Source organism: Fringilla coelebs (genome assembly GCF_963513975.1).
Source record: "Fringilla coelebs genome assembly, chromosome: Z".
Taxonomy (NCBI): domain Eukaryota; kingdom Metazoa; phylum Chordata; class Aves; order Passeriformes; family Fringillidae; genus Fringilla; species Fringilla coelebs.
In genome coordinates, this window is record NC_140031.1 from 24764249 (window position 1) to 24792232 (window position 27984).

General features: G+C 41.1%; 1 protein-coding gene across 1 annotated transcript; it reads right to left on the reverse strand.

Moving 5' to 3' along the window:
* Positions 1 to 245: 245 nt before the first annotated feature.
* ANKDD1B (ankyrin repeat and death domain containing 1B) lies at positions 246 to 26463 on the reverse strand (the record flags this gene model as incomplete). Its single annotated transcript, XM_084225094.1, is given in 16 exon segments — positions 246 to 304; positions 620 to 751; positions 1409 to 1607; positions 4261 to 4356; positions 6898 to 6996; positions 10721 to 10819; positions 12357 to 12455; positions 13367 to 13465; positions 15196 to 15294; positions 16808 to 16906; positions 18637 to 18741; positions 18828 to 18926; positions 20598 to 20720; positions 20724 to 20795; positions 22706 to 22809; positions 26388 to 26463. Coding segments are annotated over 16 exon segments (1659 nt in total).
* Positions 26464 to 27984: the final 1521 nt, after the last annotated feature.

Below are 27984 nucleotides of genomic sequence, written 5' to 3' on the forward strand. Positions count from 1 at the left end.
TAGAAATTTTAAGTGGTGAATCTTGCTTAGCAGTTATAAGCTGCTAGTCAGCCATTCATTCTTAAATTTTTTACATTTCTATTTAGCAAGCGTTTGATAAAAAAGTAACCATTTCAGGAGTGCAAGTTCTTCTAGGGTGGAAAAAGTTGTACAAAATATGGTTTTTGTTTCCCAAAAAGATATTTGAAAGCCACTTTCCTTCTGGCATGTAATTCCATCATATATGCCGTGTTTTGTTGATGAACTCATGAAATGACACATTTCCTGGAGTCCATGCCAATGTTAATTGAAGCTCTGATCTTCTCTGTAAAGTAAGAGAAAACACTTGATTGGCGTGCTCTGCTTTGCACAAGGTCAGACTAACTGAAGGATGGTCACAATTTAACTGTGTGCAGGAGATGAGGGAAGCAAAGTTTGTGCATGTCTTCCTTTAGAAACCTTAAGTCTGACATAAACGATTTTTCTCAAGCAGCCTCACCCCTTCAGGAAGGGCAGTCCCAGAAAAGAAGAACATGGCCTCCACCCCTGCCCTGGCCACAGCTTCCCAGCACCAGCAGGGAGTTCAGCACGGCACTGCAGTCTCATAGAGGACACTGTAATGTGCTCTGTATCTGCTTACCAGCTAAAGGCTGAAGTCCTGCTTCCACCAGATCTTCATATAGATGTTTAACAGGATTCTGATGAGCCAGCAATGTTCCGTGTAACCAGATGAGCAACATTCTGTTCCCATGTTCCTTGTAACTTTTTTTCCCTATGCAATACACAAAATATTTGTTCAATATGCTAAAAACAGTATTTTGTGCTTTTGCACTTTAAAAGTTCCAAGAGGTTTTAAACTTACTCCTTTACTTTTATTACATTTCTCATCCAGCAGAAAAATAAGACCGAAGCTTGCATAAGTTTAAAAAAAAAATCTCATCCTTACACTACTGTTAAGACTTAAAAACACCTAATAGATTTTAAAATTAAATTTTCCTTTCATTTTTCCCCAAGCTGTGGAAATACACCCTGGAGTAGTAGTAGCAAGTACAATATGTGCTGCAGAAGTGCTGTCCTCCCAGCAGTTGAGAAGCCTGAAACCAGAAACTCCTGTTTCATGGCAGCTGTGCAGACAGAACATGAGCAAAATTGCTCTGTGTCATGAGGTTCCCCAGGTCCTCACTTGCAGCATGACCCCCAAGAATCATCCGTGATGCTCATGGCTTCTAGTTTTGATCTCCAGAGAGGAAGGTTCCTTCAGGCCAAGAGGGAGAGCAGAGTCCTGTACTGCTGCAGCACTGCTTCCCAGGAACCAGGGACAAGGCTGGTACCCCTTCTCTATGGGATACTCACATAATTTAAAAAGCAGCACGGCCTTGTGGGGGCTTTTTATCCTATATATTGTGTCTGGCCATTCAGATATTTTTACCTGTCCACTGTTCTTCAATAGCTTTAATTTGTTCATCTGTGAACTTCCAGAACACAGCCAGTTTTTTCCATTCAGAGGGTTTTAACTGGTTGTATGCTAGATTCCAAAGGGAGGAACGGATTTGCTTGGTCTGTGTGCTGTGATCTTGTTTGAAGGAGACACTGAAGTCTGACCCATTACCACTATGAGCTAGATGTGTCTGAAAAAGAAAGCAGATGATAAATTGTGTAACAGAGCTGGGAACCTTTGCTCAGTGAGGTGCAGAGGTAGCTCCTGACAGATGATTTACTCAGTGCCTGTAAAGGAACTGTGCACTGCTCGTGGAAACAGAACTGAAACAGAGTTTCAGTGTTTGTTGCTATATATTACTAAGTTAATTGCAAAATAAGCCACTTTCTCTGGTACTTGATACACAAAAGCAAAGTAACAGCAACTGTTGTGTCAGCTCTGCTGTGCTGCTTGGTTCTATGTCAAGTTTAGAACCCAGTTGGGTTTCAGGCACAGTTCTTAACCTTTTCACTTGCTTCTCAAAGCACTTATCTTTCCCTGGGGAGAGGGTAGGCACCATGGGCACAGCACCTGCTCAACCTGTTCCTGCCTCTGCCCTGTCAGCTTCACTTGGTTGAAGTGGGGACTTCCAGATCCTTTGCTGGTACCATCAGCCATTAGGTTTATCACAGGGACTCCCATTCAGCAAAGTGTCTAAACACCAGTGTGCATATGTGTGTTGAGCATGGATCTGGTTTCATTCCTGCATAAGTAAAATCAGACAGAAACCAAAACCACATGGATTTTACCCTCCCAATTAAAAGTGATGCTACTGTATGCATGGCTCACCTGGAACAGGAGTGGTGAGGTTATCTCTTGTTTGGGCACCTTGGCAAAAACCATGTCAATTAGTGATTTCAGTCCTAGCTAAGCTATATCCAGGAACATTCCTAGGTAGGTATGCTCCAGCTATTTCTGTATTTCATTAATTTTATGTTCTAGTCCTGTTTCAAATTAATCTTCAAATGGAAAAAATTTCTTTACAAATTTGGTAGGGAATGACAAAGCAGATACTAACCAAAAAAGGAAATGGCAGTAGGCCACATTTTAAAAATACTAAGCATAAATTGCTTAATTTCAAATTAAATTCAGAAAAATACAGCAGGGTTATTCCGTAACCTTATGACAGACTTACAGAGAAAAAAGTCACAGTTCAGTAACTAAACATTGTTGTGTATTTTTGGTTCCATTCATCTGATGCAACTTTATTTCTGCTTCTTAACCACGCAAGGTAAAGTTTAGGACATTCTACAGGACAGCTTCTGGGTCTCTCTAATTTAGACCATTTGCTTGTGATGTTTAATTTAAAAAAAAAAAAAAAAAAAAAAAAAAAAAAAAACAACAGAGGAAAAAAATCTCAAGCAAATTTAAATAACCCCTTCACAGCAGTGCAGCTTCCCTTCGCTGCTAAGTGTGTTTTGAGGCAACAGCAAGGTGAGATAGTAACAGCTGCCCTCAAATCCAGTTAAACCCAGCCTAGACAATGACAGGGAAGGGTTGTGTAGAAGTGATAAATAGAGAAGAGGGCAGAGAGATGACAGTTACACTTTAGTATCATGTGCCCTTCCTCTCAGCTACATGACATTTTGTTTTGTAACTAATGCTTTGTCACAATGACAAGTCAGCTGAATGTAACAAAAAGACAGTCCTTAAAGTTATGGTTCAAAGTGCTGTTTTTCCAGTATGGTAACTCCACCAGCATCATATTCCATAGCCATAAGATTTAAGCTGTTCCAAAGGCTGTGCTCTCAGCTTCAGACAACAGGATACAAACACTTACATTTGTACTTCCCAACATCTCTGGTGCTTCTGCAGAAAAGCATCAGCTTAACACCTTTTCTTCAGAAAATTCAGAGAAAAACGTCAAGAGGTTGAGAATATTAGGGGCTTAATGCTGTCAGACTCATCATGTCTTCTGTGGCAACAGATTACTTCTAATTCCTCTTTAACCAAAAGAAGCAATAATGCACCTGACAATTGCAGCTGAACTGGTGCAAAACAAATACACAATACAGAGTGTTCATGGAGGCTTTTTTTGCAATAATTTATCTAGATCTATGATTTACCAGCCCTGTAACATTAGTGTCATGGACTTGGCTACCCAGGATGGGAGTGGGGTGGAAAAACCAGCTAATCCCTGTACCTGCTCTGTTTCAGGATCAGTATGCTTATGCACTTGGCTAACTCAGCAGGAAGCAGGAGTGAGAACGAAATCACAAATTGATGTGGCAGTTACTTGTAGCCCTTTAAGTAAGCCCATCGCTATGCAGTGAACATTTAAGTAACTAGGGAAAGAAGGTGAGAAATTCAGACAACCTAAGCCATGTCCTTATCACTTGTGAAGTTCTTTTCCTTCTCATTGATTTAATTTTATAATTAACATACAACGGACAGAATAGGGAGCTTCTGTTGAAGTAGCTGAGCTCTTGCTAGCAAAGGAATCACAGACATCTCCACTCTGCTATTTTTCAACCATGTACCAAAGGATCCAGGAATCAGCATGGATCCATGTTATCCCAGCCATGGTACTGATGGTACAGTTTGGATTTGGCTTAGAATCTCTCTCCATCCCTTTATGTGTAGAGCACAAGGCAGGAAAATGCTAAGATCTGCTTACAGTTTTACGGCTAATCAGGAATAAAGCCTGCATGGGCTAGAGACTTTCCCATTCCCAATCCTAACTTTAGTTCACTAAGGCCAGTCTTACTGCTTGCCAAAAGGAACCACCTCAGCCAAAAGGCACCTCAAAATCAGAATTGGCTTTTCCCCTAGGTATCTTGTGTTTAATGAAAAATTACTCTTACCTGTTTCATGGCAAAATACCTTTCTGCTTTAATGATCATATCTACAATGAGGGCATGATGGCTCCTTGATGCTGTGGCTAGTGCAGTTTTCCCATGCTGAAAACAGGAGAGTGAATCAGAACACCATCTTGGATAAGTGTGTCATAGAAGGAAAACACAGGGACTGTTTACAGACCCCATCCCTTTTTATGGCTTTTGGGTAGCTACAATCAAAAAGTCCTATGCTCTGCATAAGCTGTATCACCTCAGCCCCGAGGTGGTCCGTTTTCTCACACACTGAACTCCCCAGTAAAAAATTCTGGTGAGGTACTGCTGCTTTCAGAAAACTGCACTCAGACCTGCATACTTCATACCAGCTTGCACACTCCAGTCACTGCGTCCACATTTAAACTGCCACAAATACAGTCGATTCCCATGCTGTGGTTAAACTGGCATTTCAGATGGATAGGCTGGCAAAGTTGGAAATCTCCAACTTAAAGGCGAACCTGTGCCTTGTTTTAGATGGTAAGAGAAGGTGGCTCACAGAATAAAAAGAAAATTACTTTCTCATTAGAGCTGAAAGGAGCACAACTGCAGGCTGATGCTTCATGGGTACAGAAGGAGTCACAGTTATTCAAAGCCATTGCTGCAACACCAGCTGCAGAGGTTTGCTCAGTCGACCTGAACCCATCTCCCATCAGCATTTCAATGCACAGGCATCACGGTGTCTCTAAAGGGATTTCTCTGCAATTGTCAGTTTTCAGCAGATCTGCACTGAGTGCAACTGCCTGAGATTTAAATATTATGATTATTCTCCACATAACAAGTGGTAGGCATTTCTAGAAAATTAGATCTAAAATAAGCCAATCCCTTAATTAGAAGGTTCATTAATTAAATTATAAGGTATTTCAGTTCTCGAGATAGTATAACATTCCCTAATACACACCTTTTGAGTTCTAGCCCCTGACTGTGCTCAAGATCATTCTAATTAACCTGTTTTTAGAAGAGCATCACATTGGAAGCCAATGAACATACATTTCATTAAATCTTTCAGGTATAGGCATGTTTTATATGTGAAGAGTCCAGAGACCACAAGAACTCATTTGGCTCAGCTCTGGTGAGCTTTGCATTTCACAGAGGGAGAGAGAGGCAGTGGATAAGGGGGGTATTTCTGTACTCCTGTGCTAGTGTAGACACTGCTGGCATCCTGCATGCACATGCAGCACAGCATTCTGCACATGGGGAGCTCTCTGCACTCACAACCAGAGACAGAGTGCATTTCCTGACCTCTGACAGGAGCAGATGCATGGCATTCTCTGGACTGCTGCCAGGCATGGAGGCCAGAAAAATACTGTGCAATCAAAGCAGGCTCCCCTTCTTCCTGTCTACTGTTCAGCAAGGACAGTAACATTTTTGGCATCTCAGCACCAATTCAGTTCAAAGGGCGCTGTACTTGCATGTCTTCCCAGCAGTGGCATGGTCTCAGGGGTCATCCAGCAAATAGGCAAAGAAAAAGCTACTCCAAGAAGTAAAACAGAATGCAGAAAGGTGACTTGTACCAGAACTTGTACAGGCTCAGAGCCAAATTCTCATAACAAGCTCTATCAGTGTTGCTGTAATACAAGGGCACCGCCTTGTCCAAAGTCTTGCAGGTCATAGGTAATAAGTAATTTTTTGTGCCTGCCTTTGGAATACAAGTATGTTGGAAAAAATTCCCAGTGGCTGAGGTGCTATTTAAAGTGGACAAGATTTCATTCTGGGTTGATCCCTACAAGAACTGCAGCTCTTTGGCAAGTGTAGGCATGATTCTAAATGGAAAGGCTTAACTCCAGTGCAGCACCTTATCCCAGCATCCCAAAACATACCAACCACACAACCCCCACTCAGAGCCCCAGGCCTCATATCAGGCTAGGGTAAAACAAGGCAATTCTAATCCATAAAGCTTCATTTCTCATCAGGACAGTTTTGTGCAGGAAAGTTACTTTTTAAATTTACAAAAGGGCAAGATTTTGCTCATAATAAACATCAAATCCTTCAACTCGCTCATACAGAATATCAAGAAAAGTGGAAACAGTGTAAAAGGGAACACTCAATCTTGCAGTAATTTGGCAAAATATGTAAATACTGGGTTTGGTACTCTGTCCTTTCAAAAGCACTTCCCCAGCAACTTTGCTTTGGTACTTCTTCCAGCCACTACCATTTTTGTTTCTATCTTTCAGGCAGAACATCATCTCAGGTTTAAGTATCCATCTGAATGGATCTGGAATGTCACCATGATTCTAAGATGACCTGGAGTGCTAAAGGGTAAACTCTCCATCACTGCACCTGGTGAAGCTGCATCTCTCCTGGACTGAGCCCAGCTGCAGATGCAGTTACAAGGAGCCACAGGCCACTTGCCCCTCTGCAAGCCTAGACTATATTTTCCATGAAGGGTTTCTGGAAGCAGTGTTTATCCTTCGAATCACGGAGCTTGGGAGCTTTACAGCTCTTCACCAAAACCATCAGATCTCTGCAAGCTGCAGTTATAACAATATTAAAAGACTTCCTTTACTTAGCAAACACAGCTGGCAATATGTGCTTTATGCACCTCTCTAAGGAAGATTATAGAACAAAAAATAAAATCATGTAATCCTTAGATGTGTGAGCAATGCAATTTACCTTATCCATGGTCTTGAGATTGCAGCCTGACTTCAGCAGCACTTCCACCAAGTCCACATTGCCAAGATCAGCTGCCAGATGTAGAGGGGTCTCCTGCCTCTGGAATTGAAGACACCAAATAAATGCACTGAAGTAGCATGCTCACTAGAAGTAGCATGCTCACAGGTTGAATCTAAAATAGATTCACAACAAGAGGTGACCTTGGTGAGAAAATACTGAACAGAGGGAAATCATTTAACTTCTGTGTGATCTGCCAGTTTTGTACCAGGCAGACAAGACAGCATATGGGATCTCTACAGGAAAACCAGGCAGAAGTTCCAGCTGGCTCAGGAATGGTTGCTGTTATGCCCCTCTAATGTACTGTAAGCTAACAAGCTCAGTCTCTCTCTTCGCTCTTAAAGCAAGGTGCTTTGGACAGAGGGCTTCATGTGTCTGGCAACCAACATCCATATTATCCTCTCAAGTAATCTTTTCCCTGCTGAAATTCATGCCAAGGCAACTGCATATCCACAGTTTTCAACAGTACATTATGCCATAACCACAGTAGAACTTTTTAGTCGGCCCTGCCACAAAATCATGATACATAGAAGAAGTCTACCTGCTCCATAATGGGTTCAGTGAACCTTAAACAACATGCATACAAAAAAAAAAAACCCAAATCATTAAACCAGGCCAAACCATTAACAAGAAATACAGCTAAAATGGCATTCACCTTCAAATCAATCTTTGAGTCTGAAAGGAGGGTTGTATAGTCTCTACATAGCTACATATACCCAAATACATATTTATTTTTTATAGAAATTAGAGTAAGAAAATCCAGACATCGGTGGGTGAAATGCAGCAGCAAATAATGGAGTAATTGTAGAAGACCTGCATATATGGGAATGTTCCTTAGTATGTTTCTTGGGACACATTCTTCTAAGATGAATGTTTTGTGCCTCTTCTTCTCTGACATTGCAAGTTTGCATTCTGTAGGTCTGGTTAGAAAACTTCTTTGGCCTTTAGATCTTAATTATAGTTTGCCCACTAAGAAACACCAGGTTCAGGTGTTTCTTAGCGTGCAAACTATAATTTGTTCCATATTAAAAGTCTCATCAGTTAATTTTACAGTTTACACAGTGACCACACAATCTCATGTATTCACCTTACTTTTTTATTCCCATAAATAAAAAGGGTGTTTTTTATTCATAACCCCTACTTTCTTTTCTGCAGAAATTTAGGGATACCTAAGTACTTACTGTAGGCAACTTCTGGCACACTAGACACAGAGTGCAAAATATTTCTAAAAGACGCGTTGAAGAAATTTACAGAATTCTCTGTTTTATGTGACCAGAAAGTCTTCTCATTATACTTTACTCCAACCACAAATGACAGCCTATGTCTTCCACAAAAATGGATATGAATTAATCTCTAGCAATAAAATGAACAATGGGAAGGGGTGAACCACAGGTTTCTCAAAGACCCATCCTTGTTGCTGTGGGGAGCACCTCTACCTGCCATGAGGGAGACCAAGCTGCCTTTCCCCAGCAGAGAGCCACAGTGCCCCAGATGGGATTTGACAGGTCTGCTGGGACAGTCTTTCCATTGAGATGGATGGCTGAGCTGTAGGGCTGATGGGGAGCAGGAAGAGGGATTCTCCTTGAAGTGCCACAGGGACAGGCCTGTCTGTACACAGTTGGACCATTGGAGCCTGTCATGGTCAGAGCCAGCTGTGTGAGCTCTGTACAGTCTGCTGCCATGTGGACCACAGGCACTGGATGTCACTGAGATTTTTGGAGACCTAGTTGTTGTCAGGTCACTGTAGTCCACTCTAGTACCACTCCCTCCGATATGGGATACCTTCTGTGGCAGTTTACTTGCCTTGCTGGTTTGCAGTATCTTCTTTGAGGAGACACTTGGCATTCATGCTCAGTAAGAGCCATCTCCAGAGACTTGTGAGTGGCTGCCTCTGCTATGATCCCTTTGTCAATCCCTTAGTCCTTAGAGGTGGAGTCCCCTGAGCTTTCCTACCTTCCCAGCACTGTGTGTTTACCTTGCTGACAGATGAATACTTGTTGCCTACCTAAGAGGTCATTCAGAGATGTACACCAGGTTGTTTTGCTTCTGTTGCCATTCTAGTATTTTCCCTTTCCTCTCCTGCTACAGGCCAGGCTGCCTCTGTAGAATCTTTCCCCTTTTGCTCCTCAGCAGGACCTTTCTAACCAAATCAACATCTACTTCCATCACCTCTCCTTGAGTTCAGGCACAATTATTATATTTGAGAGCTGGGTCTCTGGTTCAGCAAAGCTGTGACCCCTCCAACTAAGTGAGTTTTCACTCACGGTGGCTTCAGAGCTTCTCAGTGTCCCTTTGCATGCTCCTTGATCAGGGAACCCTTGTTCCTTTTCGAGGGCTCTGGATGGCAGCTTGGCAAGGGCCAGACCCAACAAAACATTGGAAATCCCTGTGCTTCATCAGGGTCAGCAAGGCTCCCCTCCTTCAAATGGTGCATGAATTACTTGGGACTACATTCCTGCTAGGGCATGAAATCCCAAACCCTTGGAGAAAGTAAGAGCCTCAGGCACGTGTCCAATTCCTTTCACAGGCAATGCCACCTGAGAATTGACTGCCCCGGGGCAAATCGCTGTGTGGCATTCCCAATCAGTTGTTAATTGTTACTCACAGTAATCTAAGCCACACACTAGTGTGAGGAGCGTGATTATTCGAGGATATTCAAGGAAGCTGGGAGAGACCTGTCCTGGAGGAAAAGAAGGGTCAGATGCCATTCTTTCCGCTCTCAACAAAGCACCTCTCCAAGATGAAAAGCAAGCACCTCTCCAAGGAGGGAAATGAAAAGGTGTAACTGTTGATTTTCTCCATGAGATGGTCACCTGAGTACACCTGAGTGGCCCTGTATGGCCCAAAAACACCAGATCAGGCACAAGCCAGTGCTTCTATCATTGCTCTACCAGGCAAAGAAACACAAAGTGATATGCAACATAACAAAAGCAGAAATGAACATTAACAATTATAGGAGGTTTTGTACAGCAAAGGAGGGGTCAAGCATGACAGCACCAAAGTATGGCAGACATCAGTGGTGGATATGATCTACAGTGAACTGATCTGATCTACAGTGAGCTAGCCAACAACTAACCAGGCCTCCAAAGACCACTGACACCAAGCAGGGTGAAAGAATCCTGGTTAAGGTAAGGAAAACAGGTGTAGCTGTCCATGGACGGGCTCAAACCAGCATCCTTTCAGTTAGCAGCTGCTCACTGATTGCATCACAGAGACCTGTGACCTTGTCATTCTGCTGTATTTCTCAGCTCTGCTCAGCTCTGCCCCCTCCCAGCCCCCTGGACACCCCAGTTGATTAAGGTGGGGGCAGAGAGTATGAAACAGAGAAGGCCTTGGTGCTGTGCAAGCATTGTTCAGCAACAGCATTACCAGCGTTGTCTTACCAGACTGTTTTGGTCACAGATCTAAAAAACTGCACTTGGTGGGTTGCTTTAAGGAAAAATTAACTTCTTTCCTGCCAAATGACATTCTGCACTGGGCTTCCCTCTGAAGCCAATACCATTAGACATTTCTGTCATTATTACATGAACCATAACACTTGAACAATACATTACCCAATCATTTTCTGGGTATACAGCATTGTGCTATCCTTATCTTGCTCAAACAATATTAGCACAGCATGTACCAGTGACTAATACATATGTACACACACAAAAAGATTAGGAGGGAACTGCCTCTACTGAGCTCATAAAGAAAAAAATTCAAGCAAAACCCACATAATCTCCCCTTTACCAATAAAGCTGTGTAAATTCCCAGCTTTTCTTACGTGGTTTAAGGAGTTTATGTCGTGATTGGCATCCAAAAGGCTTTTTACTACCAGTAGATTATTACTGAGGACTGCTAAATGGAGAAGGGAATTCTTCTGCTGTGGAGGGAAAATAATAAATTGTTATATTTGGGAATATTATTGCAAGCTCATGCAAACAAGAAAGAGGTTCTAATTGAAGCCCACCACTTGCAAAGGTGACATGCTCTAGCAGAGGCTCAACACTGCAGAAAATACACCTGGATGTGTGGAGTTATACCAGAGTATACCAGTTATACCTGCTCCCACCTAGAAGTGGGTAATCAAATACAGCTGAGAAGATGGAAATGCTGAGTGCATTTGGTGTGCATCAGTGTGCCACCACTTAGGAATGCTGCAAGGCACTCCTCTTAAGTGCTCCTGCCTGGGATGTGCTGCTATCCTGACAACAGAGAGGTCAGGGTAATGTTCCTGCTTCCTCAGAAAAGTGGATTTTCCCTTTGTTGAATGGCCTGGACACAGACTCATTCTGTATTCGGTAAACTGATGTTGAAATCTACTTTCCAGGAACAAACCCTTGTCATGTGTTGCTGCTGGAAATACTCTTCATACTAAAGTGACTGTCATATTTATAAAATATGACAAATTACAATTAGTAAGACAGAGGTTTTATTTGAGTGATTATTTAATAATATAACCAGGGCACAGATTCAACACCAGTCAAAATCCACACTAGGTTGGTAAGATCACTTTGTATGTTGAAGCTGTAATGGAAATCAGTTTCTTATGAAATACAACTAAAGAATAATTCCATATCAGTACCATTCATGGTGCCAGGTACCAGTTCAGTGTCTTTATAAAACACAGCCATTTCTTCTGGGCCACAGAAAAATAAAGCAAGCTCCTATGCAACATTATGATGGAAACATTTGCAAAATATAAGTTACAATTTTTTGAGCTGCTTCTGCTACAGAAAGCTAAGGAGAGCAAGCAGCACAACTGCCTGACCTTTAAATCATTTCAAGCACAACATAAACTGTTTTTCCTTGATAGTTTTCTGCAAGAGGCCAGTGATCATGGCATAAGTCATGAAGCCCAGATTCTATTTTCACCCTGTTCTGTGGAAGTGGAAAATAATTTCCTACTCATAGAAAATCTCAAATATCTGTACTATCTAAACTGATAGAGGATTTTGATAATATAAATATCTCTTTCTTTTTAAATCACCAAGAATGTTGGCATGCAGATTTTGAAGGCACTGAGGGTGCATCTACCTGCAGAGGGTGAAAGCACTGAAGTGTTTATTTACATTTTAGTTATCTTTATTCAAAATCATGTTGACTCTTTGCTCATGGCATTACTACTGCTAAGTTGAAGCAGGGCACTTGGCTCTCCTTCTCCAAATGCCTGGCCCGTGGTGTAGCCTGGCCACATCTCCTCTGCAGGGCACCAGCCTGCTCAGGCACTCACTGGGCTGGCAACAGGATCTTGTCTCTGTTGGTCTGTGTGTGTGGCTAACCAACATCTAGAAACCAAGTAATAGTGTGTCTGGGAAAAAATTCAAGGAACTACTCAGTCTCATGCAGCTTTCTGAATTCCCACGGAAAGACAGGACAGGCTGAGCAGCAGCAGAAGAGTTATTCTGATAAACACTTACCTCAGGTTTAGGAACCAGGTCAATATTCTTATCAATAAGAAAAGTAACCAAGGATAGATGTCCATTCTGAATTGCAACCTGCAAAGCACTGCTATGGTTCTGAAAAAAATTTGATAGACAGAAAAACTTATGGTTTTATTGCTGAAAAAAACCCCAGTATTAAAAAGACGTATAAATATAGGGAAATCTTGCATTTAAATTTGTCTTAGTATCCCTTCCACCAATAAAACCTTTTGACAAAATGATGCAAAATGAACCACATCAGCAGCTGGCATGAAGTTTTTGTCAACAGTGAAGGAAATTCCCATTTTTATTATATCACAACAAACATACTAAAGAACACCTGTATCCAATGGCCCCATCCAACTTCTCTTAAAAAAGAGACAGATCAGCATCGTCATCTGTACTGTGCCATGGACAAGAACAATGCCAGCATGTCTTCTATTCCATTAGTTAGTCTGTTAGACCCTTACCAAGCAAGTGTGGGCACAGCAACCAGTAAATCCATAGAACAGTTAATAAATCAGTAGAAAAATTAATTAATTGAAAATAAATTTTTAAAATTAGGTTTTACAAAATAATTCTGCCTAAACAAACAAGTTCTCATTCTGCTGGAATCATTAACTTCCTGCAGCAGGCTAGCCAAGGCCATTCAGCAGATATGAGTTGGACTGCAGTTCAGGAATCACGTGTAGAGAACAAGTTTGTCATCAGATCAGTCACATACCCTGCCAAAAAGGAGGATATTCAGTTATCCTCGTTGGTCACATTTTCTAGTCACATGCTGTACTAGTGGGCATACAGGAAATGAAAAGCTCCACCACAATACTCCATCAAGTAAAGCTAGTGCTATTTTACTTCCACATTGGTTTTATGCTGTTCGTACTCTCTACATTCCCCATTCTAATTTTTTAACTGGTTTCATAGAAGAAGCAGAGCAAATATCTATTGCTATTAAGGTCCTTTTCACAGTCCAGTATGCCCCTCTAGGAGAGATGCTGTGTACATACCTGAGTTGAAACATTGATGTCACTCCCTGCCTCCAGTAAGAGTTCAGCACACTTTTCATGACCTCCCTCAACAGCCAAGAAAAATGGAGTTTCTCCATTCTAGACCAAAAGAGACAAAATGTCTGTTCCAATTTAAGAGATGTGACTATACCACTGAGACACAAAACACCTCCAGGAGGCTCCATCAGCCTCATCCAACTCTTGAATGACACGGCTACTCACCAGCAGTTAAGTGACAGATGATGTTTATCAGGACAGATGTATAGTAAAGTTTACAATACAGAAAACTATTCCAAAAATATTAATCATGCTCTTTTTGGTGGGCAGCAACTGTTGCCATTCAACACCAGGAAACACCCCTAGTATGCTAGTACATACAGTAATTCCAATTTCTATCAGTGCAGTGCCATGGATTTCTGACAAATTCACAACCCCTAGTGCTAGATATAAGGAGAACTTTAAGCAGAAATAATCCTGTTTCATATTTATTTCAAGTATTTTCACACTGAAGGAGTCTCCATGTCTCCACAGCAGGTCTATAAGATGGGATGCATCAACTACACAATTATCTAATTCCTGCTTCTCAATATCTAAAATACACAAAGGTTTAATAACAGTTAATCTGGCATTTCAACAATCACAAAAGAATCAATAAATCCTAATTTTTCTTTGCTTAAAATCCTGACCTTATTCTGCTAAACTTAACATATTTTAGTACTTTGCTCATGCTATGGGAAGAGAGATCTACTCATACACGGATCACAGCATCTCCAGCAGGATGGGAAGGTCACTCCATTAGCCATGCCAAGACAGGGGCACAAGCAGCACAAACTCTGCCTGCAGAAGCAACTTTCTTAGACCAGCCTTAGATGAAGGCTCCACATTTCAAAGAGGCTCCACAACAGGCACAGCTGAAACTAGCAGACAAGTGGGATGAGAGGGAACTTCTCAGCTCATCAGCCTGTCACTGATAAAGGAAGAGCAGGGCCTTGGGTAGGAGTTTGTCATTTGGCCCCTGGTCCTGCAGAACAAATGATCAACCACATGGCAGGTTCCCACAGTGGGCATTCCAGCCCACAACAAAGGAAATTACCTTGCCCAGGTTGTTCCAGATGCCCCACAGAAGAAACAGAAGAGACACAAAAACTTTACAAAGCAAGAACGCTGAGAGGAGCAGTTACTGTGCATTTCCCTCCTCCACTCCTTGTTTAAGCCTTAAAATGAACCTCAAGAGTGCATTAACTCAGGGATACAACCTTCCCAGCTAATACACAATTGAGGAATATGCTGGCTGAGCTCACCAACACTAAACCAGGAAAGCAATTTGGGCAGGCAGTGTCTGCAGCCAGTTTTGTGCAACTGAGGTCAGATGGACAAGACACAAATTACCTCTGCTGAGGTGCCTGTGCTGGAATGTGCTTGGTATGCAAGTCCAGCTGGCTCAACTAATAGGCTGAAAAGCACCAGAAGTGCTTAAAAGTGATATGTTGAAAGGAATGGGATCACATGGTTAAAAATGCTGGATGACAGAAAGCAAAGGGGTTGAGGCCTTCCTCCGTTCTCTTCCGCCAGTAGTTATGCAACAGCTTGCCAAATGCAGGGGAGGATGTGTGCAAGGGGTAGAGCACAGAGGAAGACACTGAAGGAGGGATGATTTAGGGAGGTTAATTTATTGGACAAGGAACAAGGAAACAGGATGCAAAGTTACTAGGAAACCAGAAAGACTAATGAAGTCTCCTCAGTGCCACATCTCTTCCTTTCAAATTTGAATTTTCAGAAAATTTTTCAAATCTCTAACTTTATTTCTTTCAATAGTTTCGTGTACTTACCTGGTTGAGGTCGTTTATTTCCTCCCATTGTTCAAGCAGAATTTCTACAACTTCACTGTGACCATTTTTGGCTGCTAAATGCAATGCTGTGTTACCCTCCTTGAAATTAAAATGTCAAATAATATATTTTAAAATCCAGAATAAAGACATTAACTAAAACCAACAAAATGCCTTTGGTCTTTTACACACAAGTCTTTCTTACACACAAGGAGAGGGAGGCAACTGCACACTGCATGTGCCAAGATTCAGTCTAATCTTGATCTAGTCTGATCTAGTTGGTTGTCTGAAAACTTCAGTGTATACCAGCAAAAAGATCTGAAATTCTAACTCCTAACTAGCGAACCAGAAGAAAACTTCAGGTACTGCTTCCCACAAGGGTGGGTACTGCACTGAGCCCCCAAGACCATTGATTTAAAGAGTAAAAAAGTCTAGGTCAGAGCATAGAAATTTGTCACGGCTTTGATATCAACATCACAATCCTTGATCTCTGTCACCATCAGTGCAATTTCTTTCCAGGAAATTAAGAAACACAAAACAGAAACAATACCTAAACCAAAACACCACGCCACTGAGCAAAGAAAAAAAGCAACTAACAACTTCAGGTAGAGCAGCAGCTTTTGAACTAAAAGAAAATGCAAGCATACAAAATAGTATAAAAATGGCTAAAAAATTAAGAGGAATCCTAACTCTCAGAAAAATGAGAGTCCAGAAGAGTTTTTCATTCACAGCATCGAGTGAAATGTGGGAAGATGTGGGAATCCTTTTTACCATTGATGGTTGGAGTGTGATTGGGTTTGGTGACCCAGGAGATAAATGTCTGTCCTGGCTTCTTACCTAATTTGCATTTACCTCCTGGTCCTGCTGACACCTTTAACCTGCTAGATATCTGGGACAACACTATCTTTCAGCCTCTGCTGACAAACTGCTTAGCACAGCAGAGCTCTGGGTAGCACTGCAGCTTTTAAACTATTAGCAGAAAACCAAAAAATCCAACATCACTTCTTGAGTGCTTAAATATGTGGTTCTGTAAATGCAGTATCTGACATATTCACAATTTTTAATGTATTTGTCCTTGCAACGCCTCAGATGCAGAGAAATACAAACTTGCTCATTCCAGAAATAGTAAAGCGAGGAAAAATAAATTTAAGAGCAGACTTTGAAAATTACTAAGATACTTTAAAATGCAGTGTCAAAGCAAATTCAATCAGACTGAAGTGTTAAGGTACTGCTGAAAAAAATTTATAGGTGTTTATTTTCATCCTGAAGCTTTTAAACACCTTTGAAAAATCGATCACACAGTCACACACAGACACAGACAAACAGAATGAAATATTGGCAAATATGATCTCCCAGAAGAGGCTGACACCTCTATCACCAGGCTTCCCTACTTCTCTCAGCAGACAGCATATGCTAGTCTTGCTTTGCATAAATTATGAATGTGTACGGAAAAGTCTCCTGGCAATCAATCATCCCTTTATCACTAAAAAATCATCATGTTTGTTGGTCCCTTTTATCACTGCAACATCTGCACAGTGCACTCAGAAACTTGATTGCATAATAATTTTTCATAAGCACATTAGTAGTTGTACTTCTGTGGAAAAGAAACATTTACCTGATCTTTTTCAGATGTAAATAACTTCAGAGCAATCAAATCTTTTATCATGTCAACATGGCCTTTTTCAGAGGCCAGAAGAAATGGCTTTTTACCTTTCTAGAAAACAATTATGGAAAGAAACATAGTGTTACAGAAAGTAGAAATAATTTACTTTTAGTTACTAGATATATGGCATGCATATGCATATGTATATCCTACATAAAAATCTATATATCATATTACTAAGGAGATTAACACAATGGTAGAAGAAATTAAACTTACACTTAGTGTTTACAAACAGATCATACATCTTTCATATCCTGAATAAAATATATAGAAACTGTTTAGAAATGGTTAAAAAGTGGAAAATATGCTCAAAATCTTTTAATCCAATTTTTTTCTCTGTATGAAAATATTAATTAAAATAACTGTGTCATTTAAAATCTAAGGATGCTCAGAAACAGGCAGCAAAGAAAGAGCAAAATTTGTTTCCATGGGTGAATTTGTTTGATCCAAATTCTGGAAACTGACATATCTCAGAAGTTTCATCCAGGAGGCCTGAATTTAGCACTGTACATTGTAGGGGGTTGAAACTAACAAGAACTTTTCAAACCATTTATGAACTCAACTGCAGAAAGTTATCTTGACACAAAACTGTACCACTGTTTAAGACAGTAAGGCATATAACCAGCTAGGTAAAATGGCTTCATATCATGCCTGGTAGTGCCTATAGAAATGTCTAGAAAAAAAATGCATGCACCTAGTAGAGAATTATGATGCAACCTCAACAGGTGGTTGAGAAGGTCCTTCCTAACCTTTCCATTCCCAGGGCCTAAACCTTCAAAGGCATGTTTTGTTAAATTAACTGTTTTGTCAGACCGGTAATTTGTAAAAAGAATTCAGAATTTTGCATCCTTGGGTCAATAAAATTCAAGAAACTCAGAAGAAAAAAGAAGGGGAGATTTGTGTTTTAGCTGTCAGATCTCACAGGAGTAAGTTTTCCTCATGTAAAACTAAAATATCTGACTTATCTATGTAGCATTTCAAAACAAGATCCCAACACTGTGGAAATTAAAAACAAAGAAAGCCTGATGAGGACAAGGCACTGCTGGAGAGTCAGTGCACCCCTGTAGGATGGCTGCACAGAGTTCTACGTTCTACATTGATGAAACATGGCCATGTTGGCCATGACTGGCATGTTTTGGTAAGGGCAGGGGTCTGTGAAGGTGAGCTGCGTGGGATATGTCAGAGGCTGCCCTGTGCTGGTCACAGACATTTCCAGCTGGCTCCACAGTGAATCAAACTGCTCCACGATGTGCCAGCACTTAACCCACCACAGAACCAAATGAAATGTCTGTAAGAATGGCTGGGCACTGCTGTGGGAAGGATGCACAGGGGGAGATACAGCAGGAAACACAAGGAGATGCCATGGAGGAGACACAGGGGAAGGTACACACACAGGTGACTGCAGCCCATGCAAGAAGCTTTCTGGAGCAGAGGAAAACAGTGAGAAGCAAAAAGCAGAAAAAAAGGAACCAACTGGGGACTGAACCCAGCCTCCGCTGCCTTCCATTGCCTTACCACGGCTGAGCATCACACGCAGCAAAAGCAAGGACAGCAGAGGGTGTCTGCAGTCCAACTGAAACAGGCAAAGAGGGAGGAAAGGTGCTGCTCCTAAGGGCTTGTCTGGCTGTTTCTTTCACCTGTTTCTCAGTATCCAAGTCAGGAATTAAAAGCATATGTTACTATCAATAAACTAGAATTCATTGAAATTTCCCAAGTCAAGATGGTTACCCCCAAAACAAAAGCCTCATAACATCAAAGAAATAAACAGAAACACACTGTACCGCATCAGGTTTGTTCAAGTCATTCAGGTGAAGATCTCGGAGGAAATAATCAACTATTTTAATGCTGTTGCTCTGAGCTGCAAAATGCAGTACGTTCATTCCGTCCTGAAAAATGGTTAGGCTGTAAGAATGTTCGATTTTTTCCCAACATAAACTTGTTTAGGGTTGATAAAAATTTTTCTTCAACAAACCTCATTCTTAGCCTTTTGATCAGCACCTGCTTTAACTAATTTTCGCATTATATCCAGATTTCCAGTCCAGGCTGCAAGATGAATCACTGTCAGGCCGTGCTTCAAATAAAATGACAAAGGCAGAAATCACCACCAAAATACCTCAAGCCAAATTTCTTTAAATATTTTTGATTGATTCAGTGTATTAGTGGGTCCAATCTGTAGGCTTTTAGAAAAGCAATATGAACACCTGACAGTGTGGGTGGGGATTCATCTTACTTAAATTAAGCTAAATGCAACAGAGCAAGACCTAGATAAATGTTTGACTTCTTCACAAAAGGTCTGGCATCTCTAGAGAAGGACTGATCCCATTTTATGACAGAGGGATTAAGTCCTACCTGGAAATTATTTTCTCTCTCCAGAAACCATGTAGATAGATAGCCCTGGGTGCAGTGGATGACATTTCAAGTGACAATATGCAATGACTCCACTTCCATGAGTCACCATAATTTTCCATTTAGACCTCATTCTAATGTTCTCACCTCTCAAATTCTCTAAAAGCTTTTTCTCTTATAGAAAAAAACAAACCCTGTTTTGAACATCTTAAAAACAAAAGGACTAGCTCAACTCCCTGCTGCTGTGGCCTCCTCTCAAGTGCTGGGGGCAGTTTTGGGTGCCCCAGTGCAAGCATATAAAGCTATTAGAGAGTCCAAAGGAGGAACACAAAGATGGTGAAGGACCTTGGGGGGAAACCATATGAGAAGCAAATGAGGTCACTTGGTCTGTTCAGCCTGGAGGAGACAGAGGGGAGCCCTCACTGCAGTTCAACCTCCTCATGAGGGGAAGAGGAGGGGCAGGCACTGACCTGGCAGGACCAGAGAAAAAGGCCTGGAGCTGTGTGTAAGGGGAGGTTTAGGTTGGATATTAGGACACCTCCTCATATACCCTGTTCTGCACTTCTAATCATTCTAGAGGCTCTGCACAGGACTCATCCCGCTTTACCACTCTTTCCCATATTTGCAGAAATTGCAGTGGAAAACAGTGGATGGCTATATGGAATACGTACCTGGTATGCAGGCAATAAGACAAATCCCGGCTTTGGCAAAATTTGTGGTGTGGCCTAAAAGTCTGCTCTGAAAAACCTTCCAAGCTATGAACAGTTGGAGGCCAGACACAAGCAATGCACTAGGCATCCATCCTGGGAATGCTATTCAACATCTGCATTTATGACCTGAATGATGGGCAGAATGTAACTGCAGCAAACTTGATATTAAACGGGGATGAATGGCTGATAGACTGTATTGGTGTGCTGCCATCCAGGGAAACCTTGACTGGCTGGAGAAATGGCCTGGCAAGAACAAAAAATTCAACAGGAGGAAATGCAAAGTCCTGCCCCTGAGGAGGAGGAGGAGGAGCAATTCCAGGCAGGGTACCACTGCCTGGAAAGCAGTTTGGCAGAGGAAGACCCGGGGTCCTGGTGCACACTAAGTTGAACATGAGTCAGCAGTGTGCTCTTGCAGCACACAAGGCAAATAATGTCCTTGGTTGTATCAGGTAAACACTGTGACCTGGCCAAGGGAGGTGCCTTATGCTCACTCAGGTATTCAAGTCATCCAGCACTTTGGGCAATGTGTTTTTCCTCTAAAAATGCTTCTTTCTAATGCAGTTCTAAGACAAACCAGAGTTTTTACTGCAAGCTCTTAATTTTTGCACAATTGGGAGCACAAGAAAATTATCTGCTTTTACTCAGAGTTCCTATCCATGTGAATCAAAACAAGTAAATTAGCTTACCTGATCTGCCATGTCAAGTCTAGCTTTGTGATGAAGAAGAAAGTCCACCACAGACACGTGGCCTCCCGCAACAGCAAAATGGATCGCTGTGCGCTTCAGCTGGAATAAGCAAAGCTTTGTTTGTCAGGTCTCTAATCCAGTTCTTTCCCTGTGCAGATGGCCAGGATTTTGGAATTCTCTGATTGTTACCAAATGTACCTGTTAATATATACTATTTCATGTTTCTCCCTCTATTTCCTTGGACGGAATTTAGACATTGATCTTAGAGAATTCTTGTAAAAACAGAATGATTTTGTTAATCTACATAGTATTTTCCTTTTCATTGAAATGTCAAAATGGGATTAAGTAGTCAAATACTGCATAGGGGAGGTGCATGCATTACAAGAATCATCCTTGTTTATTATTTTATTACGTGGTGTAGTTTGAATAGTGGAGGTCTACATGTACACGGTTAGACTTGCTTTTGGTAACCTCCTTGCTTTTGACTAAACCTCTGCAATGCAAGCCAAGATTTCTCCCTCACTCAGTGTTAGTAATTGTCCCATACTGAGTCATCATCTACGTAAATGAAAGCTACTACCTTGCAAACAGTGAGTAATTTTACAGAGGTGAATGGGCTCAGTGCCTCTCAAGAATATTTCCATGAAGTAATTTGTGGTATATATTTAAAGGGGATTTGTTAAATTGAGTCAAGTTTTATTGGAGAGAGTTTTGCTTTCAGTTAAAGTGGGCATAACTGGGTTTAACATTAGTGACTAATAGTTTCCATACAAAGATGTCTAAGAGATTTAATAAATTAATTTTAGCATCAGTCAGTTTGGATTTGTTTTCTTAGCTTCCCTGAAGATCACCTGACTTGTATAAATTTAAATTTGCAATCATATGCATCAAAAGGAATAAAAAGGTGGGATTTATGATGCGTATTTACGTCAGAAAAAAGCCTCCTGTACTATAGAAAGAGTGCTATCAAAAAGCTCATCATTTGATAGCCTTCCTTATTTGGCTTGAGAGCACAGGGACAGGAATAATCAGCATTAACAAAATGAATGACTTTGCCAGCATAAACTATCTCCCTACTAGGATAATCAATCAAAGCACAACAACTCTGCAGCTATGCTAGTAACTCTTTCACACTATAGATCTAATTTAAGGATGACAGGGAAAAGTTTCAAACTACTGAACTGAAAATGTATTTAGTTTAACTTGCTGAAATCTGGAAAGCAAGAAAGAAGAATGAACTATTTTAAAGCGACCTTTTAGAGTGTAATGTAATTGATACTCTCAGTATCCAAAAGAAGTGTGCTCAGAGGAAATGATTATTTCCTTGTCTGTTTCATGAACAAATAAAGGAATGCACTATACTATCTTCTAAATTTCCCAGTGAGTGAAAATGCATGTGGGCATGGGAGGGAAATTTTTGCAGAACCCAGAATAAATACACTGGATACACAGGGGATACTCAGATTTATATGTAGCCATTGAGAGAACACTGTTAAACAAAACTCCCAGATTAATACCACGACTGCTTGGTTGCTGTTGAACTACCTCTCATGTGGAACACAGTGCTGTATTTAGCTACTGTGAAGTATACATCCTCAGATTTTAGACCTGGTGTTGAAGTCAGCATAGGAAATGCATTTTTGTATATCTAGGGTAAATCTGGACTCAGAGCTCAGTCTGGAGCCAGAGGACCTTGTAGAATGCTCCCACAGTTCCATGCAAACCAAAGAGTAATACTTTCTAGAAATTTGTAATGCTAGCAGCATGAATCCATTCTTAAAGTGACTGTGAGGTAAAGTCATCCCACTTAGAAAGATGGAGAACTTGAGAAATTAGTCACAAAAGATCTCTGAGGAAACACCAGAGCAGGGGCACAACTGAGAAGTCCTTAGTTCCCAATGTGATACACTGACTGCTGAGAAATCTGAGATATAAGCTGTACAACTGCCAGTGTCCATAATGGCTATGTGAAATTATTTCTTCATCAGGTCCTAGGGGGCACTTCTGCAGTCTCACTCCTACATGGAGTAGGACATCCTGGTATTCCCCCATGCAGCCCCAAGGAGTCACCCTTCACATCAGTGATCTGTCAGGCACCTTATACTCACAGTATCTACAGCATTTATGTTAACATTCTTTTTAAACAGCTTTTCCATGGTATCCAAATTGTTCATTTTAGCAGCATGTTGAAATTCTCTCTCATCTGGCAGTACTGTGGGAAAACATGATAAAAAACCCCATATTATTTAAAAAGTAGCCATTACCGACATAAGGGATGATGGTACTGTTTATATTTTCTGTTCTTTGTAGTGATTTAATGTTATGAGAATCACTTGCTTCTCATCATCAAAGCATTTAATGACTAGGTTTTTCTCCTTTAGAGACATCTGGCTGATATTTCTAGTTTCAACTTTTATGTGCAACTAAAGGGAGACTTTTCACAACCCAGATTACCAGAGTAGGCATTCACAAGAAGAGTTTGTTTATGAAGCTCTTACTACCTAACTGCATCTCAAATGACGGCATAGGCATAGCAGTGAATGCTACAAACTTCAGCATTTATTTCCTATTCTTTGAGAAATTGTTCTGTTTTAGAACACACCATCAAAACACAAAATATGTAAAGCAGTAACTAAACAGATGACATGACTGGAAAAACAAACCAAAACAAACAAGATCCACTTTTAAGTTGAGACCTTTCTTAAATGTCTCAATCCAAAAATTAGCATCTCTTTGGTCACCTGAAGTAGCAAGACATATTAGGTAGCTCTGAAAAGTAAAATTCCAGTGTCTGACTTCCTTTAGCTGGAGGTCAGAATATTTTTCATGCTTATACTGTAACATTTCATTAATCACTTAGAAGAAAATTGAGTAGCTGTTACACCAGTTGCAAAAATTTTAGTACATACTTTTAATTCAATAGCATGCAACACTTAAAATACAATTAGTTAGTTGTCTTCTGTCTAGACTATTTTGGGCTGAAGGCCACTTTTCCGATGATATCACCAAGGAGACACCAGTCTGTTGGACCAGGAACTGCAGGAATTATCTATTCCTTACAGCCCTCTCAGGCAAGTTCATCCTAACACATTATGTCTAAATTCATTAATGCCTAATCAGGACACAGCCTGAGGCATTGTGACTGCAGAGCATACTAAGAAAATCAGGATGGCATTCACTTAATTGCATTTATATGTTCCCTGTGGCTATCATCTCAGGGTGAATAATCACATTTTTACTGTAGAAAATGAATCAGAAATTAAACTGGATACTTGCAAAGGTGTTTCCAGTTTCCCTGAGAAATTATCCAAGTGCCTCAAATCAAAGAATCATCCTTCCAAACTTCTCTGGGAATCACAGTATACATGTTATTTGTATTACAACATGCAGGCACGAGGAAGGAAAAAAAAAGAAAAAAAGCATTTGCAAATAAAAATGCTCTCCTGGCATTTTTGACAAGGAGCATGGCTGACAGCAAAATCATTATTAAGAACAGTGATCTTTGAAGAATAGATGCCTCAGTCCCAGTTTTCACAGTCATTACCTTAGGAAGTATCCAACAGAGCTTTCTACTAATTTGATTTCAAGCTCAGGTAAACCAATGGTCAAAGGATATCTTGTTCAAGGCAAATTTATGTCAAATGTGGAAAAAAAGATACAGCACTAATTAGCAGCAATTAGTTACAATAAGCCACAGTCATTCCTGCTGACTGCTGTCTCACATGAGGATGCAAAAATAAATGCATCTCAGGAGAATGAGGAACAACCCCAAGACTTTACTAAGCACTGCCTTCAAAAACAAGATAAAATGATGTTTCTTTACTGTATATGCATCAGCAAGGACAGTTTTGCAGTTCTAACAAAAAATGAAATGTTATTTTCTCTCCTGTCCAGAAGCAATGAATTGGCCATGTGCTGCTAAAAAGACCTTTTCCTATGTGCATTATATTTCTTCATAATCTCTCTCTCTTCACACTCCTGATTCAGGAGTTGAGAACCATGACAATGTAGACACACCACGATTCTGATTTGCTGCCCAAACTTTTGCTGCTTTTGCAGAATATTTTTTTCATGTATGAAATTACAGGAGTACAGAGCTGTCAGACTAAGCTTTAGAGAAGCCTTCTACCCAAGCAGGGGTCTCCAAGATTTAGCACTCCTGTAACTAGCAATTACTCTATTTTCAAGTAACTGCAGCAGTCAATTATCTATGTGTGACTACCAGGTTTTTTAGGGGGCATTTGCTTTGGAACCTTAAAAAAAGTCTGGCTTATGTAATAAATATATATTTATAATGTAACCATTTAAGTTACATTCCATTTTTCTTTTGACCTAAGTGAAATAGTACTTTGATTTCCTCTCCTGATACAGTTGGTCTCCTTTGTAGAGAGCCCTGCCAGCAGCATATTGAACATCCCAAGATTTTTCATCTCTTGGAAGAGCAAGGAAGTAATTAAAAGCACAGAAAAGTAAATTGCTTAGCTGACGTAACAACAAAAAGTGAGGTATCTTCAGTCTTTTTTTTCCTCTTATTTATGTCTTACTTTAGAAGCCTCATTATTTCTTTCAGGAGTATCACAAATAAGGATGATTTCCAACGAATTTAAAAAATGCAGCTGAGGTTTCAGTACGTACAGGACAGTGAAAATCCCTGCATGTGTGTATCCCTACCTCCCTGGTCTGCTTTTAACTTCCTGTTGTGATGTCCACAAGACAAAATCCACAACTATCTTAAAAACACACAGCAAAACAACCCCTGAATTTGAATTGGTTGAAGAGGTCCAAGGAGGTAAAGTTTTTAAAAATCCATATTTTTAAAATATTTAAAAATCCAAATATTTTTAAAATATTTTTAAAAATATTTGGATTCAAATGGTAATAAAAGTACTTTTACCATATTATTTCTAAAAATGAAATAAACTATTTAATGATCTGGTAACATTTTCAAAGTTTTCTCTGGGTTTTCTTTTTACTGGAAATAAAATTACTAGAGCAATGCAGGGATCTTGCAAAGTCACTAAGATTTTTTTTTCGAAAACAGTAATTTTCCATTTGAAAGAAATCATAGGAAAAACTACTTATTGAGTCCAATGGTGATATTTCATCAGTTATTTTCTTTTTCTGCACTCTTTGCCAGCCTGGGAGCAAGAACCACAGCCCAGGAGGATGGCTCCTGGCTGTCACACTGTGATCACAGGACTGGGGCAAAGCAGGGTTTGGCAACTACCACACAAATCACCCGTTTTCACGAACTGCAGCTCACGCCAGAGCAGTCTGTTCTTTCACAGACTGGTTTGCAGATTGAAGGCTGGAGACCCCATCACTGGGTTGTGTTTCTGAGTGCAAGATCCTCTGATTTCCGTGTGCCTCCTAAAACTGGGTGATTGGCTGTGAAACTGGTGGCAGATGCTCAGCTCCAGGGACTAGTGAACCCTCTCCGAGCAGTTCAAAAGGAAAGCTAAAGCACGGCAGTGGGCAATTTGTAGGACTTGCCCCTGGGAACACCACATGCCAAAGCCCAGCTCCCAATCCCACATCCACACACTTGCTGATGTCTTTTACTACATGTACAACAGCTCAGGTTCATCGCTGTCCTTTCCAACCCCCACCGCTCATTTTGCTCTCCGGTCAAGGCAAAAGGCAGGTTTGGGTGGGTCCCAGCAGCCGTAACAAGGCCCGGCACGCTGCCTCCAGGGAAGGCACCCGCGGCTGCGCCGGCCGCAGTGCGGGAAGCCGGGGCTGCTGCGCTGCCCCCCCGGGCGGCCTCGCCTGCGACCCCCGCGGACTCACGGCCCTCGTGGCTCGCTGCCACGGCTCCCTGCGCGGCATCCTCCCCGGCGCGGAGCAGGCGGCTCAGGCCCTTCATTGCTGCGCGGGGCTCCTCTTCCTCCTCGGCCAAGGGAAAGGGCCCCAGGCCGGTGTGCCGAGGGAGGTGTCCTGCTCTGGCCCCGACAAACCGGTTCCCGAGACGCCAGCACAGGCAGCCGGGCAAACACACCCCTGCAGGCACACCTGCACGACACCCCGCTGGTGCCAGGACACCACCGCGCAAGGGGCAGAGCTGTGGAGCAGCTTTAGGAGTTCGTTCTAAGAGAAACCAAGCACTAAACACACTCTGGATTTCTTGACAGTCACTAGGCACTGAATGGGATCATCCTTTCCCCATGCAATCCCCCTCACATCTTCCCTAGTGGCTAGCTTTATGTGCCAGGAGCAATTGGTACCCACAAGAGCAATCGGACGAAAGGCACTCCTGTTGCACCAGACAACTTTTGAAAAGCCATGTCATAAGCACAAGCGTACAGAGACACAGAGGTATCACAGATTGGATGGGATGCCTGGAGCCAGGTGGATTTATTACTAATTACTTGGTAGTCATGGAGCTCTCTATGTAGGTTGAAGGCCATTTTTGGGAGTTATTCTCATAATTGTAACCAGTGTTCACTGGGCACTGGTTCACTGGGAGGGTGACCATCCCTGCACTCCTGCATGCTTCACACAACCTTAGGTTGTGAGAGACTGAAGTGCTTCTGACATTCGTTTGTGCATAATTGTGAACATGTAGTAGCAGTATTTATCCAACCAAGATGAATACAGAAACAAGACCCTTCAATTTCAGGTAAAAACTGTATGCATTTGCTTTTGTCAAAGTCCCATCAAAATCAAAACACACATGGCCAAAGTTTCAGGTTTTGTGACCTGATATACTGAGATCCATCTAACCTACCTATTTCTCAACTTATCTTGGCATCCATTTTGACTTTGGTCTTTGGTATTTCCTTTCACATAGACAATGATTTTTCCACAACAGGGCATAATTTTTTTTTAAGTGACTATCTTGAATTTTTCTTTAAAAACAGCCTTTGATATTCCTATTTCAAAATAAATACAGGAAAAGTAGTTCCAAGAAAGCAGACCCACCAGTATTCAGCCTCACACAATTGTAGACACATTGGAGATCCTTTGCTGTAATTTTTTTCTTAACAATCACATTAATTTCCAAGAAGACTAACACCATATTTGTCCATAATAAAATTAATCTAAAAGACTCAAGAGTTTGTAAATTTAACAAATTTGGATACAAAAACTATTCGCTCAGATTCCGCTTACCATAAATAAAGAGATTTCACAGTTCTTATCTCCTTTAAACATTTTTGGTATTGAGATGCTGTGATGTAAAAAAATCTTTACAATTGATACACTTCAGTCTGATAAGACAATTTCACCAAACCATACTTCCAGTAGGCGAATGTAACTCAGCTGAAAGAAAAAACCCTGGGAAAGTAAGCTCAGTGAGAAGAACAAGCCATAACTGATTTAGCCATAACTGAATCATGGAGGTTTCCTGTGAGTCAAATGTTCCAGCAATTTCTTAAAAGGAAGAAAG